At 42.0% G+C, this 19,142-nt stretch overlaps 2 protein-coding genes across 2 annotated transcripts in view; one reads left to right on the forward strand and one right to left on the reverse strand.

Annotated features, from left to right (window-relative positions):
• arfgap2 (ADP-ribosylation factor GTPase activating protein 2) overlaps positions 1-7,346 on the reverse strand; it is a 10,812-nt gene extending 3,466 nt beyond the window's left edge. The window contains exons 1-10 of the mRNA XM_046397213.1: positions 7,010-7,346; positions 4,916-5,034; positions 4,581-4,653; positions 4,341-4,472; positions 3,726-3,806; positions 2,662-2,767; positions 2,470-2,526; positions 669-721; positions 281-417; positions 32-163 (exon numbers count right to left, since the gene is read on the reverse strand). Of these exons, the coding sequence (XP_046253169.1) occupies positions 32-163; positions 281-417; positions 669-721; positions 2,470-2,526; positions 2,662-2,767; positions 3,726-3,806; positions 4,341-4,472; positions 4,581-4,653; positions 4,916-5,034; positions 7,010-7,081 (962 nt within the window). The 5' untranslated portion in view covers positions 7,082-7,346. The remainder of the gene's footprint in view (positions 1-31; positions 164-280; positions 418-668; positions 722-2,469; positions 2,527-2,661; positions 2,768-3,725; positions 3,807-4,340; positions 4,473-4,580; positions 4,654-4,915; positions 5,035-7,009) is intronic.
• A 2,530-nt stretch (positions 7,347-9,876) lies between these two features.
• Positions 9,877-18,815, forward strand: LOC124063507. Its single transcript, XM_046397239.1, has 13 exons — positions 9,877-10,079; positions 10,487-10,689; positions 12,025-12,144; positions 12,548-12,665; positions 13,501-13,687; positions 14,204-14,345; positions 14,458-14,613; positions 15,032-15,087; positions 15,449-15,624; positions 15,788-16,188; positions 16,303-16,399; positions 17,188-17,440; positions 17,548-18,815. The coding sequence occupies exons 1-13, from the start codon at positions 9,957-9,959 to the stop codon at positions 17,754-17,756; spliced, it is 2,241 nt and encodes a 746-aa protein (XP_046253195.1). The 5' UTR covers positions 9,877-9,956; the 3' UTR covers positions 17,757-18,815.
• Positions 18,816-19,142: the final 327 nt, after the last annotated feature.

Raw genomic sequence — 19,142 nt, forward strand, 5'->3', positions numbered from 1 at the left:
CTCTGAGCCCTGCGTTGTGCTGCGATGTTACCTCCTGGTGCCGAAGCCCATGCCCAGCCTCTCCGCCTGCTCTCTCTTCTTGCCTTCCAGGTTCTGAAGCTTCTTCTCCTCCATCTTTCTGTCGATCTCGAGTTCTTTGTAGGCCAAACGCATCGAGGCCACACTACAAGAGCAGGAGGAAGTAGTGAGGTCAGAGCGAGCAGTTCAGATAATCTCTTGTAGTCCTTACTTATCAAAACAGTATTTCTTGAAGGACAAAGAGGAAGTTTGTGCTCCTCACATGGACTCCTCAGCTTGTTTCTTGGCCTCAGCAGCCTGCTCCTCCCTCAGCTTCTCGGCCACTTGCGCCTGCTTCTCCACCTCAGAGAAACTCTTGCTGCTCACCTTCTGGGCGCCGAGGCCTTTCTTCGCCCCGAGCTGCAGCAGTGGTGAAATGTGGACCACAGATTAGAAGTTTCAGATTAAAAGTGCATCCTCTGCCCTGAGCTGTTGGAGATGATGTATAGTCTCCCTCTACTGCAGTACGACCTTCACTTTGTCCAGAGTTTGTTCTCACTTTCACCTGCTCATCAAAAAATACAACTTGTCCCTCTTACTTGTAGTGGAGGATTGTTACTACCAGGTCTCCTAAAACACAAGCTTAGTGATTTGGTGACAGTGTGACTCACCCCTTTTTTGGCAGCCATGGGCTTCTTCTTTCCAATGATGGAAGGCTTCACATCTGCAACAGAAGCATCAGCATGTTAAAAAAATGCAGGATATTCTTATTTCTAATCCTTCGTTTAACCAAACTGCGAAGGACTTTCACACTGAGACCTGAAATCAAAGCAAGGAAAACAACGCCGGCTCAGAAACCCAAGCTGAGATCGCAGAGAAACAGCAGCAGAAGAATCGCGGCTTTGCTTGGCTTTTATTGTTAGTTCCCCATCGGCTTCAGGACAGTTCAGCCAGCGCACCACAGCGTTTAAATCGGACCCTCACTCAGGAGTCGTTACAGCCTCACTGCTAACTCTTCCAAAGCGCAGTGTTTTAGTGAACTGTATTTAGCTACATTTTGCCATGAATATTTTCATGTTTATTGTAAACGCATCTCTGTTCCACATATCGAGTATCGTCTCCTCGACTACCGGGGCCTCATATGTTTCCTAGCAACACAATGTTTGAGGCGCAGCACAAACTAATAATTGAAAGCAATTTGTAAACGCCTCAAACAACAATCGTGTTAACACACTGGTTTGCCAGGTTACGCGATTGGTCAATGCGGAATGACGTCAGGTTGCATTGCAAAAGCTATGTCTATTTCAATGTTTTCGCCGCAGCCCAAACGCACCCCCTCATCGCCTGACTGGTTTGAACGAGGCCCAGTGATCCGTATCGGTCTGTCCCTGCTTGGGACGCTCGCATCACACTGATGTTAGTCGGTCAGTGAGCATCACTGAAATTACAGGGACTTTGGGAAACTCCTCCTCTCTCACAGACAGCAGACTGCTGAGATGAACCCTGACCAGGACAGCCTCATGGTGCCCTCTTCAACATCTTCTGACTGAGCTTTACGTCATCAGCACATGACCACCATCAGCTCTCCTCCGCCAGCTATTTCCATTACGTGACAAGCAGAGAACAGGAGGCGGTTTTGAGGTGTCAATCAAGCACAGCCATGCGTATGAGGTGTAAGGCAGCCACCGCAAACATTCAATAGCTCACACTAATCACCTCGGGGTGTCTGTCCCTCCTGCGATGACAAACGCATGGAGTCCTCTATGGGACAGGACAAACCAGTCACAAAGCACAGCACACACGAAGCTGACTGAACATCACAACAATGCAGTACTTTGTCTGTCTTTGACCTGTTTGTGTTTTTCATGTTCCTGTTTCTTACACCCGTCTTTTTGTTTTTCTAATCTTTTGTGAAGCAGTGAGATACAGTACATGTTCATCAGTACAGTATAACACATGTAGTGACTGACAGAGAGCTTCAGTAAACCAAATCCAAACCGGGGAGCTCGTGGTGGACCACAAAGCCTCACGTATGGATGTTCCTGCTGAGAAGCTACAGACTGTAAAACGTGGAGACACGCATGTTCAACCCAGCAGCACAGAAGATCCATACAATCAGCACAGTTTCAGATTAGAGTCCGAGTGGATGTTTGGGCCAAATCAGAGGAAGTTCCCTCGAGGGGTTTCTGAGATACGGTCTCATTCCTGAAAACAGACGGATGGGCCAACCCAAAAACACAACACCTCCAGCCATGACTGTCATCGGCGTTCTTCTTTTCAGGCATCTTTGCAAAGAAAGATCATCTGACTAAATCAATCCTTACTAATGCGAGTGATTTATCTCGGGTTCTGTTATCTTATATAACAGTAACATACACTGACTGAGAGATATGATGTTGTAGACTGAGCCAGAATGGACCCTGTGAAGAAGCACTACAAACCCTCAATGACAGCCCAAGTGAACAGACTCACCAATGTGAGCTTTGGGTGATGTGCTCAGACCATCGATGCTCGGTCCATCCTCTGGCTCTGGAAAGGAGCAGAGGAGAAACATTTCAATCTACACAACAAAACCTCCCTGACATATTCTGCAGAATCGTCCTTTATCAAAGCCTGGACTGAGGAAGCGCACTGCTCTGTAACATGTGGGTTTGCTTTACTAACGGTTGTCATCCTGGGCTTTAGCTGTCACGTCGGCCAGCTGTGGGGTGACGGCGGCTCCGTTCTGCTCGGGCTCGGAGGGTGGCGCCATGTTCCAGTCATTCACAGGCTGAAAGCGAATCCAAGATGATCACACGTTCAGTGCAGCACACAAGAATTCAGAAAGATCATTTTATAAATAGATGGAACAGAAATCCTAAACACAAATTGAGCATTAATCATTTGTACTGACCAAAACTTTTAGCCTTTAAAGGCATCACAGGCATCTGATCACTGAGATATCAGCTATCATGTACACTTCATCAGCAACAAGATACTGCAGTACAGTAAAGTCACCAAGTTTGAGTCTGGTTCTGATTTTTCTGTATTTTAATAGGAAGCTTATTTTTCACATTTCCACTTTCAAGTATGTTTTCGTTGTATCCATTTCTCAGATTTTCTACTTTATTTGCTTTCTTGTTTAATTATCAAACTAAGAAGATCCTGTTACTGTGATGAAGCAGAACTTCTGTCTTTTGATGGCCATTTGTTCTTCTTAGACATCTGGCTGGTTTACAAAGTTTATCATCAAAAGGTCCATCAGCTCGATTAATGAATTCTTAACAGTAAAATACCCTTTGCTCTCAGGTGTCTTTCAAGTTGACATTCTGTTAAACCAGACTCCATTTTAAAAGCAGGTGTTTTATTGCAGGGCCATATTTCTTCACAGTTAACTGAAGTTATGTCACCACTAGGACTCTCTCTCTGATTCTCGGGTCCTTCAGTTAACCATTTTTAAGACACCAATCACTTCTTTTACTGCCTGTTGTGCTTTCCTGATGTGTTTGTTTGTTTTGTTGACATGTGAGGTGTGGAACATCAGGTCATTGGCAAGTTGCCGCTAGCTTCTTCAATTTTGCATGCTCTCTCGACCGGGAGCTGACATACGCCTGCTCTCATGTATGGCTAAAACAATGAAAAAACAACACATTCCTTCTCACCCAAAAATATACACAGACCTAAAACATTCCCGTTCACGCGGCTGACATTGACGGCGGCAGGTCTTGACTCTGCATAAAAAAACAAACCTGCGTATGTTCTGCAAAAAAGTCTGTCTCCTTCTTCTCAGGAGCTGCAGGAGTTCCTCCTGCAGAGGAGTCGATCCAAAGCTGCAACAAGGAGAGGAACAGACACGTCAACACTTCCAAGAATCATGTTCACATGGGAGGTTCACTGCTTGCGATGTGATCATATCTCTGATCTGTATACTCCTTGTGGACTCTGAACCAGAACCACTCTCACAGCTCAGACGCTGATAATCACTCATGATAACCACCCTTATGTAACACATCAGTGATCCTCAGGTGTTGACTGTGGGTGTTGTAGTTGTGGTAGAATATTTATGTGTGCATTTCAGAATTATTTGAGATTTTGGTGCTTTGTGAGACACAGAAAGGATGAGGACGAGAGGACTAATAAAGTTGGTCACTTCAGTCAGAAAACATGGCTGTTAAAAAACAGGTTGAATTAGTCACTGAAGAACAAGGTATTTATGGTGTCTGGATGCACATCACAAACTGCACAGCCTGGCAGTCTGCAGCTGACTGCAAAAACAGGGCCTTCCATATAATGAAACTCTGTCATGATTAGGCTACATGATACAAGTTTTTTCCCCAAACTGCTTCCACCTGGCTGATACTCACGTCTGTGCCATATTTGGACAATGCAGTGTTTGCCTGCTGCCTAATCTTCTCTCTGTACATCTGGGCTGCACGGCTGTTGTACTTGGCATTGGTGTCATTTGTGGAGCAGCCATGCTGGCGGAAGAAGGCCGTCTTTATACGGAGGGAGAAAGGAAGTTAATGCATCAACAACCCAAACAATAATTACAAAGTCTGGAACACTAAGATGTTTGTTTCAGTTTAGGCTTGTGTCTGGCTTACTGCGTTGGCGTTGCCTCCAACCTGCATACATCGAAGCTGAAACCAGTTCCAGTTGGAGTCTAACTCAGTGGATCTGTGGGAAACAGTGAAGAAAATCTAAGTGAAGCTCTAAAAGCTCTCCAGTATAGCCGGTACACATAACCGTAACACCACAGGTCACAAAGAGAAGATTCTCATTTCCAATAACGCATTCCTCTAAGCACTGATGGTAGGCAAGATGCATTCACTGTTATTAAAACGGGTTTTCTCTCAGATCATACATCTGTTGTGACAGAAGCAGAGGAATGCGCTGTGATGACTGCTGACAGATGTGACTGCTGTGAGGAGACATCTACCTGATGAAACTGAGGTGCACTCCCAGGGAGCGGTGGATGCCAGAGCAGTCAATGCACAAGAACACACCGTACGGGATACTCGCCCAGCTGGGGTTTTTGGCCGCGCAGTCAAAGCATACCTGTACAAAAACACAACATACATTTTATGAGCATTTGTTAGTGGGACGTCACTGAGGAGCAGGTGGCTGATGAAGGAGTGGCAGTCAGGCTGTTTTGCAGCAACACTCCCACAGTGACACATGAAGATGGCGAGAAGTACAGTAATGTGTACAAAGCACTGGATCCCAAACGTTTTGTTTTGGTCCAGTGCTTTTACGCACAGACGAATAGGACGTCCCCTGTCTCTGACAGTGAACTCGAGAGTAAGAATAAGACTTCACCTGACATGTTTTGTTGCTCTTCTGTCAGAAATATATTCACAATGTGCTGTTCAGGTTGTTATCCTTTTAATGTCTCTCACTAACCTGATTCTGAACTCTTTGCTTCTCGATCATTTCCAGATAAAACAAACACACAGCCCTTTATGACGGCAGACGTTCTGACTCGTCAAAGCATATAAATCACAGGTGCAACTAATGACTTAAATGATGTCTTCATTCCACAAATGCCTGCAGGAGAGTGCAGCAATTATTGAGTTCATCATTAAGTTGCTACTAACATTTCTGACACGTCAGAATGCTTAGTGAGAAAACTCAGATGTCTCACTCAACGCCCTTCACGACTGCACTGTCCAGCTCAGAAAACACAGCAGTACAGTGTGTTCATCAGCGATCAACCTGCTGATTATTAGAATGGTTAATCAGTTAACTGTTTAGTCTATGAAATGTCAAACAATTGTGAAAAATGCTCAGCACAGTTTCCCAGAGCCGAAAATGACATCTTCAAACTGTTTCTTTAGTCCAACAGTCCCATCCCAACAGACTCTTCAGTTTCTGTCATCAGCGACAAAGAAAAGCAGCAAATCCTGAAACTTAAGATGCTGGAGCAAGCAAATGCTTGATATTTTTGATCCAAAAATTATTACAATTACAATGAATTAGCAAAAAAAAAAAAAACTGTTGAAAGCAAAAGTAAAATCACTAAAGAAATACTACAGTGAATTGACAAATACAAAATACCACCGACACTAAACATATCACAAAGCTGTAGACTGTAACAACAAGAAACACAACTAAATAATGAAATGTTGGGTCCAACAACTTTAATTTTACATCAACAACATGAAGATGCACTGGCACATACTGGAGTTTCATCTCATCGTCAATATTAGCTGGTTCCTGGTTGAGTTGAAACAATTAATTTGACCTGTTATCAACTATTCTGACAACTGATTCATGTTATCAGTCAATAATGGAGCAAAAATGCCAAATATTAACTCATCTCCTCATTTTCTGTTGCTTTCCACACAAGCAATCAATTGAACAGAAAACTAAGGGGCATATTAACGTATGATATGATATGTAAATTTTTATTAACTGGTATTAAAAGGGGGACCTAATGTGTCATGTGTGCCTGTGCCAAACTAACATTGTAACCCCTGGCCCATCAGGAGTACAGTAAGTCACTACAGCAGAGGAAAATCATTTAGCCCAACATACCGACTCAAAAGTGTAAAATCTAAGGTATTAAACTAAGCATATGGTTCTGATCCTGACAAATATAACACACAGAGAGCGAACGTCAGATTCTGCTAGCATTAGCAACATGATGATTCAATACTGTCAAACGTTACGACTTCAAATATGTAACGTTTATGTCTTTATTGAATGGCCTGATTCATTGTTTTATCTAAAGACAATTTTAACCAGTTAACTAACACACTGCCCTTTCATTTCCCGGGCGTAGTGGAGTCTACGCGGTTAGCTTCATCAGCATACACAAATTGTATACGTGGCCTTTATGTTTAACTGCATTACCGGTAGGCTAGTAGCGGTTAGCTTCTGTCTGCGGTCTGACCATCTAACCGGGCCTAGCTAAATGCCAGGAAACTGTTAGCCGAGCGAGCTAACCGCTTCTGAGCGAACACACGAAGCTAACCAACAAACTGCCACCACACGCCAGACTAACACAACAATACACGTCCTGTTCGGTTACCTTGTTAGTAGGAATAGATCTTAGCCTTTTGAAAATAGTAAGGATTTCAGTCTTATTTGGTTCCGTAGCCATTTTGTCAGTGTGACAATTTCCATAAGCTGACGTCAGTACGGGTCCTCGTGTGGCTCAGATCTACAGATCTAACAAAAGCGAAAGTCTTCTTATCATTATTATCGTTCTTTTGGTTAATGGCGAACGGCACTCAATTCGCAAAAGCGAAAGTCGTTCTGTACTGTCGCTGTTTATACGTACAAACGTAGGATAAAAAACCATACATGAAAATTACATTAAAGTTTAAGCGATGGCTTTGTCATTTCTACTAAAAAAGTTTCCTCACATTTCACTCTGATACAATCACATCCAATTAAATGCTCTGTTCTACCGCTCAACCAATCAACCAATCAGAACTACGCTCTTAATGGGATCAACCAGTAAGATTACTCAAGTTTGGATGTGAGCTACCCGAAGCCTTTGTAGTTTACCCTTTGCCCCCCCAAGTCCACTTATAGTATTAATGAAACACCACTAAAGTGTGTCAACAAATATAGTTTCTGACGTCTTGTATATTTTATATGAATAATAAGATAAAATGAGATAAAAAATACTGACTAAACACAAATCAATGTTTTTACAGAACAACATTATACTGGTTGATCAATTATTTAGCATTTTTTTGCTAGTTTCCCTTTTAGTTTCCTTTTAAATGACATCTATGCAATTCCTGTAAATTAGGCAAATTTAATTTAATTTAATTTGCAATTTAAGCAACAACTTCAGTGGCAGACTGCTACACCCTCAGTGTAGGAAGGAGCGCTACCGCAGGTCTTTCATTCCCGCTGCTGTTAGGCTGTATAATTCTATGGTCTAGTCCTCTTTCTTCCCTTATGAGGACTTGTATATAGCTTTATAGTGTACTATTTTTACTTACCTTGTAAATTGTTAATTTATTTCACCTCTATATTTTTTTGTAACTGTTTATGCACACTTTTTGCACTCTTCTTGTGTTCTTGTGAGCTGCCACAACAAGTGAATTTCCCCACTGCGGGATCAATAAAGTTCAATAAAGTTCAATAAACAACCAAGCATTAAGTCCCAGCTGAAGCTCTTTGACACCTGTGTCCCCTCCTATAGGGATTTGTTTATTTATTTACTTAAACATTATCTCCTCACTAACTAAATTAGGGAGCTTCATTTTGAAGTAACATTTTACCCAGCTAAAATGTATCTTTAAAATACATGGAGATTAACTATGATCTCTGTAGTACTGCCCCGTTTGGGAGACTTTTGTGCTGTTATTAGCAGCCATCTTGTCATTTTTAGCACTATGTACTTTACTCAGCTGTCACAGAAACATGAGATCTCAGTTGTACATTTCCAACCTTCATGAGTGAACATGTACGAATTAAATGCCCAAGTTCAGAAAGGAGGTGCATCAGGACATTGATCTGATTCATTTTTGTATAAATCTAAAGACTGTGAAAATTAGAAAGGTTTGTTTTTTGTGTAAATCTTTATATGTAATGTAGCCCTGAAACTGATATCTTATTTTTTAAGTGCCATATTAGTCTAAAGCAACTGTGGATGGAATCATGTTTTAAAGTCTGTCATCTCAACATACTTTATCAGTGATTCGTGAACAATTATTTTTTTTAAAAAATCCAACGGAATTTTCTCAAAATCATGAGATAATAAATTGGCATCATGGGAACAAGGGACTTGTTTGTTAATTTTAAGAAAGGAAGGGAAAAACAAAGTTTACAGCAGCGTAAACTGTGTTATGTCTTTCATTAGTAAACCAGTAACGATCTGAAGACTCTGCACACTCTGGTTTGGTTGGTCCAGAGATCCCCACTCCACATAAACTACGGTCAACGTTACCGAACATGTAGCGTCACACACTCAACAGTCAAAGTATCTGCGTCATCAGGACTGCGTGGCTGTGGTTTGTTCTGGACTGACTGACGGTCGCGTTCCCCCCAGGCGACATGAGCGCCGTCCTCAACTACCACCACCTTTTCACCAAAGTGTTAAAATCCAACGGCCCGAGAAGTTAAATAAAGAAAGAAAACAAACTAAAAGAATAGCAGATATCTACTCATTTTAATAAGAAGAATGATTTTAACACATGTTCATGTAGTTTCATAGTTTTATATAGAAACTCAGTTATGTAAATACACTTTTCAGGTGTTTGTATGTGAGTGGTGCCACTTTAAGCAGCTTTTAATCTCTGACATTTTTAAATCAGGCGTACTCTTTTCATGCCCCACTTTTGAAACAGGTGAGAGTAACCTGACTGGGTCGAGGTTCAGCACTTTGTCAAACACCTCGCCGTGTACAGGAAGGTGCTGCATGGACTCAGGAACACTTGAGAAAGCTGCCGTCAGTGGACACAGTTTGATTGAGAGTGATGTTGTTTTAATCTACACAGCACGGCTCTTTTGGCACTGACATTGTAGTTTCAGTAAAGGATCCTAATCCTCAAACTGCTGCCTGTAGCTCAGGTTTCCCTGCTTCTGTGTGTGTGTGTGGGTGTGCATCTGTTGGTGTTTTGTAATTTGGGTTTCAGCACCTGTTTTAAACTTTACGAGGTACAGAAAGGACCCAAATACATTTCCATGGATGTGACTTTCTGTTAAAAAATCCTGAAAATCACAACAGCAGAGTGTGGTTTTTCGGCCCTGAGGCCCGGATGCAGCCTCTTGACTTGTTACCGGGTAGACAGACATCCTCAGCCAGAATATCCTCCGACACGTAACCTGTTTTCATTGTGAATCTCTTAAAGATTCCAGCAATGGGTGGCTCCTTTGTCCAAAGCATCATAAATTGTTGGAGTTCAGCACAGATCTGGTTATTCCTGTTGGGTGAATTCCAGAGGAGCCACCTCTCACATCTCAGAGTCTGAAACTGACTGAACAAGCTTTAGCACGAACAGATTCTGCAGGACATCATGGAGGCAGGTGTTGTCCTCCTGCTGCTGGTCGCAGCACTGAGTCCTGCATCAACCGCCAACTTTTATGGAGACAGCATCAGTTTCATGCATCCACAGAGGAACAATAACGGGACGTTTACGGTACGCTGTTTTTCAAATCGTTTTCGTTTTTTAACTGTTTAACATTTTGCTCAACAGAGCAGCAAACTGAACGCTGGATGGATGCCAGAGGATTAAAGACCAAACAATCTGGAAAGAGTACCTGGATGGATTTAACTTTTTTTTTCTGTTTCGTCACCAAAATTTAAAAAATTCTGCAACATTCAAGTGCGGCATCAAACTGAGGAAGCCTTCCTTGAGCTGTGAAACACAGACATGTCGTTCATTCCTCCGACTGTAATCAGCACTGACTTGTGTTAGCAGCTCGTAAACCTGCTAAAGTGAATTTGTGAAAGAAAATAAAACTTGTTTTCTGCATTACAATAAGGTGAAATAAGGCGCTCTCAATCTTTTCCTACTTAAATGCCGTTTTTCCCCAAACCCTGTAGGTGACCTTTCATCACAGACACAACGGCCGAAGCAGCTGTGCATTTCAGTCCTCCCTCACATGTGAGAGCGGAGTTTGTTCGGTCTTTGATCAGTCCAGCGTCCTGCAAACGGACCACGACTCCACGGACCAAGGCAAGTGGTGCCAGTCTGAGCAGCGTACGACGGCAATCGTCTCGACCGATGGGACCAGCTTTTCTCTGAGGTAAGGCCGGCTCGCAGGAAACCAACTCAGGCCTCAGGGTTTGTCAGGTTCTGCAGGTATGTAAGAAAGTTAGGAGCATAATAAGGTGAAATACGGCATTAGTAAACCAAACCAAATTCATAACACGAAGCATAAAGAAAGTTTTTTCAAAGTAAAGATATGAAAAGTTTCGCAGTCAGAAAAAGCAGACATAAGAATACATGTCAGAATAAAATATCAGAGAGAAAATTTGGACAACAGAGAGAAAGTCTGACTCATGATGATGGACCAAATAATTTAAAACTTTTTTAAAACGGAACAAAACACAAAGAAGAAGCTTTGGGCGATTTGACTGAAGTTAGGACAGTCAGTGTGAGGACACTCAGGAATGTTTTTAAGTGTCGTGAAGACGGGTTTACTTTCTACTTTCAAAAGCTGACTCCGTTGAGGCGTAAGACACCTGGCAGCTTTGAGAAGGATTTGAAACAACGCGTACGACATAATGTGGATGCAGAAGAATAAAGGAGTAACTGAAATGTGAAATTTCGCAGTCTTTTAAAACTACTCAGGAACTCAGACAGAGTTTGGTTGGTCACACATTCTGGGTGGGAGAATCTGGACTCAGTACATTTAAAATCCTGACTTCAGCCTCGAATGCATGAAATCAACAAACTGAAAAGACGGCCTGAGACTGAAAGGCTGAAAGACTGGATTCTGCGGTTGGTCCTGCTGAAAGCTTTAAGGCTGATTCCTGCCGCATGGGAATCTCCTGTTTCACCACATTCTCACTGAATGTTTTCTACTTTGTTGAACTTAAAAATAAGTTCAATATTGACAGGTCATCTGCCAGTTTTTGGTACATTTTTTTCACAAAAGACGATTAGTGAACGTATCTAAATGTGTAATCAAATATATTTATTTTCTATCTTACTGTACTCCTCCATGCATGAATCTGTATACAAACAGATTCGTTTTAGAACTTTATAGATACTTAAATGATACAATCCTGCCTCCAAAATAAAAGTAGATATTTACAAAAATCAATGAAACTGATGAGGTAAAACATTAAATTTAATGTTCTCTCTACTGTTTGTATGTCAGGAAGAATTGATTGCTTATGATTGCAGTCTGTTTTACTTGTATTTTACACAGCGTCAATTGGACTTATAGTTCTATAAAAATAATACTTACTTAGACTGTTTTTTTATTCATAAAGAAATATAGTAATAGTTTCAAGTTCCATAAAATGTGAATGTGAAACGCTCAAACAAACAACAGACGTGTGGGATAACTGTGCTGTGGAGGGAACATTGATATTTGTATGAGTGATAACAAACTCCACCTTCGTCCTCTCAGGTTGACAGACCTCAGTGGAAAGACAAACTGGACGTCTTACGCAGAGGTGGACCTGGGAATTCGATCTGACTCACACAATTACAACACCTGCCCCGTGACCACGACAATGTCTTCTCTACGGTACAAACTTTCTTTCTTTTCTTTTTCGTTTCTTTCTTTCAAGAATTTCCCTCCAGGGATTAATAAAGGAATTCTGATTCTTCTTTTCTGGGATTGAATTAATAATAATAATAATAATAATAATTCTTAATTCACTGAATGAGTATAATGTGATGATACAAATGGACACTGTGCAGGCGTTCATTTTCTTTGAATATGAAACTGACCAAAACAGTGTGAGCAGCATGTGGAGAACCTGTAACTTACCCTCTCTAAGTCCCCCTGGTTCCTGCAGGTAAAAACAGAAACAAGCCAAAATGCCAAGTGGTCCAGATTTTTTACAAAAATATGACCTATGTCAAATATATGAAATAACGTGTTTAATTTATATTTGATCCAAACATTAAATTGTGTTTTCATGCAGGGTGCCTCAAAACTGTTTTGAGAAGCTGCAGCTTCTGGCATACGATCCTGAAGGAGATCATGTGAGATGCAGCTTTGCTCCAGGAGCCACACTTCCCTCAAACATCTCTCTGGACGAGGTAATCATCACCACAGAGTTTCAGCACGAGCTCAATGATCAAACATGCAGGCCACGCTGAGCAGGCAAACACCAACATCATGAGACAACTCGTGTTTGAGTCAAATACGTAAAGCTTCACCTGGAAATCAACTCAACGTTCATTAAAATTATAAACACACAATAACTGTAGTCATTGATAGCTTCTCATGGCAGCCATTATTTAGCTGTCTGTTCACGTCAGTAACTTCTGATCTCCGTTCCAGTTTATCCCAAAGGTGTTGGATGGGGTTGAGGTCAGGGCTCTGTGTGGGCCAGTCAAGTTCTTCCACACCAAACTCATCCAACCATGTCTTTATGGAGCTTTGCTTTGTGCACTGGGGCACAGTCATGCTGGAATAGAAAAGGGCCTTCAACAAACTGTTGCCACAAAGTTGGAAGCATAGCATTGTCCAAAATGTCTTGGTGTGCTGAAGCATTAAGGTTTCCCTTCACTGGAAGTCAGGGGCCGAGAACAAACCCTGAGACCCCGCACCCCCATACAACACCTGACTTCAGTAACAAAGAGATATGTCTCTATGTAGTCTACCTACTTGGTTTTAACATACAGCAACAACAATTTTATGAGTGTTTGTCCATGTTTCGCTCTATTTTTAAGGCTGTCATCACCAACCGCTGTTTACATGAATTTTTAAAAATTAAATTTAAACATCATATGTTCAATTGATCAATGTACACGTCTGTCTGGACCAAACGTCACTGAAGGTTCCTCTTGTGCTGGGAGCATAGCTGCTAACTAATAAAGCTCCTCAAAAGTGAGGAACAATAAAACTCCTTAACTCCTCATGTGCTCGCAGGCTGCCTGCAAACTGACAAGTACGAGTCAAGTCAAAGTTGGAGTCCACATGTTTGAGTTGATGCTGGAGGACTTTCCCACCAGAAACATCACTTTGACCTACGCAGATGGAACATCAGCTTTTCGGGAGGCCTCCAACATGAACGCATCACCGCTGTGCAAAGTGAAGCTGCAGTTCTCAGTGGAGAGTAAGTTATCTGAACATATGACATGTACATTTGACAGAAGTGCACCAGTTGGCTGACCCACTGACAACAGTGTGGGACACTTGGGTTGAGCCCCATTGTGAGTGGTGACTCCCCTCATGATCAGAGGCTCAGGCACGATCTCAGCTGTAGGTCCACGGGCTCCACGGTGAGCTGAGCTAACGTAGCTATAGCTACAGCCAGAGATAACTACAGCAAACAGCATAGTGAGCAGCAGGGGGCAGTTATGCTGATGATGTCCTTCCCCCCGTGTTTTTGGAGATGCCTCTAAATTCTGGACAAATTTTACAAGTTGCCCATTTAAGACACAAACAGAAGAAGATCGCTGGACTAACTGCGTGGATATCTGAACAAATTCCTTTGCCTCAGTATCTTAAATTGGCATGAATGTGAAGAAATAAAGTGACATAAACAGAGTGCTAGAAACAACCACAAGCTACAAAAAAGCCCAGCGATCTGTTTTCCTCTCATCATAATCTTCTTGTGTCTGTGTTTCAGTCCTTCCACCGATACCAAACTGCGAGGCAGGTCATGTGCAGCCCATGTTCTTGTCTATGACTCCTTCACATGGAGATGTCCTTTACGCCACTGTGGGTAAGAGGTACCAACTTCATGCCGAAGCACAGGCTCACCATTCTAGGTATTTAAATTTGCTGACTAACTCCATGCAACTGATAACACATCATTTCTGTGTGCCAAATAATTATTTCAAATTTCTTCCTTTTGTTTTTTTTGCCTCCGGTTTCCTGAAGTATATATGACTTCCAGGTGAGTGGCCCTCAGAACATGACCAAAGAGTTCACTGATGAGGTGGATGGAAAAGCTAAACTGACTCTGAGCTGGACACCACAGCATATCGACCTGTACAGATTTGTCCCAGTGTGCTTCACCGCAGAGACAAGAGAAACGTAAGTGGTTTTCTGGTTTCGGTTTGTTTTGCGCACTTTTGCTTTTGGTACTCTATTCTGTTCTTGTGAGCTGCCATGACAAGTGAATTTCCTGGCTGTGGGATCAATAAAGTTCATTTTATCTTATCTTATCTTATCTTATCTCATCTTAAAGAGCTGAGAGCTGGTGTTTCTTTGGATGTGCTTCAGGGCTAACAAAGAAATGAGCACATGTCCATTGATTTGGAATATTTTTCTGCTTTCTGTGTCACATCTTGTCTTATGAACAGTAAAATGTCTTCTCCACTGAATTTAGATATTTTTTCTATACATTACTACCACGTCAGATGCCATCAGCGACTTTATCGTCGTTATTACTGTTATGGTCGTTCTCCTCCGCTTTTGCACTGAAACCTGTTTTCTCTGTTTTCCCATGCAGCCAATCAGAAATGAGGTGTGTTGTTCTCATGGTGACCAGTGCAGATATCACTCAAGGTTTGTTAATCATCTGTCATAAGAGTGTATATGTAATGTACAGCTGAGGCTGCTACAGTAGCCATCTTTATTTTGTCGTACAGCAGGCTAACAGCCCAGGTTTGCGTTTTCCTGCAAAGTACTGCACTCACCCACCTGAACACTGTAGTACAGACTCATAGTGTGCTACAACAGTCCATGTATGCACTTTATCATTGCCTTTGTTGAATAAAGTGAAGTACAGGCGAGTATAGGCAGTCATAATGCATTATAAGCCCCATCAGTCAAGTTCGAGTTTATAGCCAGTCACGACCCTCAACAAGACTGCCTGACGGTCTGTGTGAGGTACAGTCTGAACATCCTGAGCTGATGTGATCTACAGGCAAGGCCGCTGTCGAATGCTCGGCCAACAAGATGGTGGTGACCCTGGAGAAAGCTTCCATGCCTGGCATCGACATGAACTATCTGAAGCTGAGAGACGAGTCGTGTTCCCTCTCCTCCAACGACACTCACATCATCGGCATCATGTCATTCCGCACCTGCGGCACAAAACTTGAGGTGCGCAAAAAACATTTTCAACTGCATTGGTGAAAGTGGGAATTAGGGTGTTTACATGGCAGTGAGAAGAATACTCAGCAAGCCTCAGCATTGTGTGAACTCCTGTTTGTTTTCTCCTCATCCATTAATATTTTTATACTATTCTTGTTTCTCTCAAACACAGGATAAAGGTGACTTTATCGTTTTCAAGAATGAGATCAAATCCTTTGAGCTGCCCACAGAGGTTATAATTCGAAGACGGAAGATTAAGATCTCTTTTTCTTGCCAGTTTCCCAAAACCATCAGCATCTCCAGTTACTACAGACTCCACAAGTCTGACTACATCTTCACTGAGTCCAGCTTTGGCAGCTTTAGCTACGCCTTTGAGATATATCGTGATAATAAATTTTCAAATAAGGTGGAGGCCAGGGCCTATCCAGTGGAGATCAAGCTGTTAGAGCCATTTTACATGGGGATTCAGGCTCAGTCGGAACTACCAAATGTGAAATTGTTTGTTGAATCATGCAAAGGCACGCCTGATGACAACCCAGAAAACCCCATCTTTTATGACATCATCAAGAACGGGTGAGTGCTGATGATTTCCAGGATCACAACATCCCTTGAAAATGTTGAAGTTCAACTGCAGAGATAACAACCACCTTTCATGTACAGTTAAATCACAGCTCATTTTTGTCCCAGGTGTATACAGGATGAGACACTGAAAATCTACCCTTCTGATAATACTTCATTCAACTTTGAGGTTCAAGCCTTCAAGTTTACTGGAAACTACGAGGAGGTAATAATGAATATTAAATCGTACCAAACCAAAATATGAATCATTCAGCACTCAGTTGCCTCTCTGTGACAGATGGAGGACAAGAGAGTGAACAACTTGCTCATGTTGTGTGTACACACAAACACACATACATATAGACAAAAGTATTGGGCCACCTGACCAACAGGGACTTTAATGACGTCTCATTGTAAACACACAGACAGCTTTGCAGCTCTAACAGCTTCCACTCTTCTGTGAAGGCTTTCCACAACATGTTGGAGTGTTTCTGTGGGAATTTGTGCCCATTCATGCAGTAGAGCATTTGTGAGGTCACACACTGATGTTGGACCAAAAGGCCTGGCTCACAATCTCCGTTCCAGTTCATCCCAAAGGTGTTGGATGGGGTTGAGGTCAGGGCTCTGTGTGGGCCAGTCAAGTTCTTCCACACCAAACTCATCCAACCATGTCTTTATGGAGCTTTGCTTTGTGCACTGGGGCACAGTCATGCTGGAATAGAAAAGGGCCTTCAACAAACTGTTGCCACAAAGTTGGAAGCATAGCATTGTCCAAAATGTCTTGGTGTGCTGAAGCATTAAGATTTCCCTTCACTGGAAGTCAGGGGCTGAGCCCAAACCCATAAAGAGGTGTGTTCTGATACGTTTGTCTATATAGTGCAACTCCATATTAATGTCTGTGTACTTAGAATACAATGTCACCAAAGTCCCTGTTGGTGTATCACGGATGCAAACAGATGCACAACATGTAGAATGTTCTAACCAGACTCAAACCTCTTACCTGCCATCTTACAGGTGTACATCACCTGCTCCGTCATCCTGTGTGACCCGGTGAGTCCCTTTTCCAGATGTGCTCAGGGTTGTGTCAGTGAGGCAGCCCGCAGGCGCAGACGCAGGCGAGGGTTGGGCCTGGAGACGGACAGTCACAACATCATCCAGGGTCCTCTGAGGTTTGTCCCGCAGGACGCTCCCATTGCAGCCATGGACGACAACAGCAAAAGCTACTTCTACAACACTAAGACACAACAGAGTGACCTGCCCGTTACAGGTTCATATGTCTGTCTATCTATCTATCTATCTATCTATAGTATCTATCTATCTATCTATAGTATCTATCTATCTATCTATAAAAACTACTGCACTCTTGTCTTTCAGTGATTCCTCCACCAGTTCTTTCAGACACCAAATCAGGCAGTGGAGGTTGGGGAATCAAGGAGGCCCTCAGCAGCAGCAGCAGCACTGTGGTTTTCGCCACTTTATTCTTGGTATCGCTGGTGTTGATGGCTGCGCTTGTTCGTTACTTTACCAGCAAGAGAAAAGCAGAAGACCACAAGTCTCTTATCGGTTCATCATGTGAAGACTAAACCCAACTAATCTCAACTCATCTCAGACATCTTGCTGTCTTCAGGATGGGTCGCATTTTTTAAAAGTCCATCTTGACACAATGCTCACTTGGACAACAGTTTTTGCTTGCAAAAATATTTTCCAAAGTTTATCTGAGATTAATACTTGATTTGATGAAGTCACACTGCAGAAACGTTCATCTCACTGATTTGTTAACGGCCAGAAGAATGCAGGGGAAATGATTACAGAAAGTATGACCTGTTTCAGTGTTCTCATTGAAACAGCTGACTTCTGTTTTAAGTATTTTGAACCTTATTTATAAAGGACCTCCTTTTGAGTCAGATAAAAACAACGGGTTGTCCCACAGTCTAATGTCTGGATTGATTTTGGCCAGGATCACATGTTATTTCTATCCTTCCACGCCTTTGTTTTCATCAAACATAATCTTAATGTCAATGCACTGAACCATACTGCAGTTACTTTTGCTATCTATTTGTGTTTGTCTCGCCCTGTGAGGAGGGAACCGATCTCAACCCAACCTGCAGCTCAAAGTTCACTTAACCAGTTTCAAACGAGTGATGGAATTCAAAAGCAGGTGCTCAACAAATTCCACTTCATGTGGTTTAGCAGGATGCCACTGACACCCAAGAGTGCAAAATTAGATGTTTGGGTTATTGGATTTGGCTTGTTATGATCCCATTAGTCACTTTAGACAAATCGAAAATTCTTGTGCATACACAGATATAACCGAAGAGTTATGTTTGAATTGAATTTACAATCATTATTGTCATAAACAAACATTTAATGTGACCAGAACAGATTCAGACTGGATTTAGTTCATTTATTGACAAGTGGTAGCAGCAAATATTGACTCTTTGATCTACATTTGACTCTAGATTTGTCTGTAACAATAGAAAGCAAGTGTACCCCAGTATGTTCAGTTTGCAGATAGGCAGTTATGTCAGATCTTTGTCTAAAACATTTAAAGGGGATTTTATTTACAACACGAGGGGAAATGAGAATTGCATCAACTTTCCACCTGAAGTCTTACTTGCATAATAAACACAACTGTGTGTGTGTTTGTGTGTTTGTGGTTTGTTTTGTGGCGTCAGCTCATTGTAATAATCTAACAAAGAACTCTTTACTTTTTCCTAAAGATTAGCGCACAAGAAAAAACATCCATCTTTCTTTATTTCTTGAATTCCTTGAACAGTTTATATCCTTAGCTTAATCGAAGTACACAACCTCCTGAACACAATGTGCTGTTGTAAAAATGTATTTTTTACTTTACCTGTAGGGGGCACTACACCAACACACAATACATTTGATTAACTTTCTTTGTTAACCCAGATTTTCTTTGTCAGATTTTCTGCGCGTTAGAGTAAAAATTTGTGTTTGACGCGTCA

This window comes from Scatophagus argus, chromosome 1 (assembly GCF_020382885.2).
Source record: "Scatophagus argus isolate fScaArg1 chromosome 1, fScaArg1.pri, whole genome shotgun sequence".
Classification (NCBI taxonomy): domain Eukaryota; kingdom Metazoa; phylum Chordata; class Actinopteri; family Scatophagidae; genus Scatophagus; species Scatophagus argus.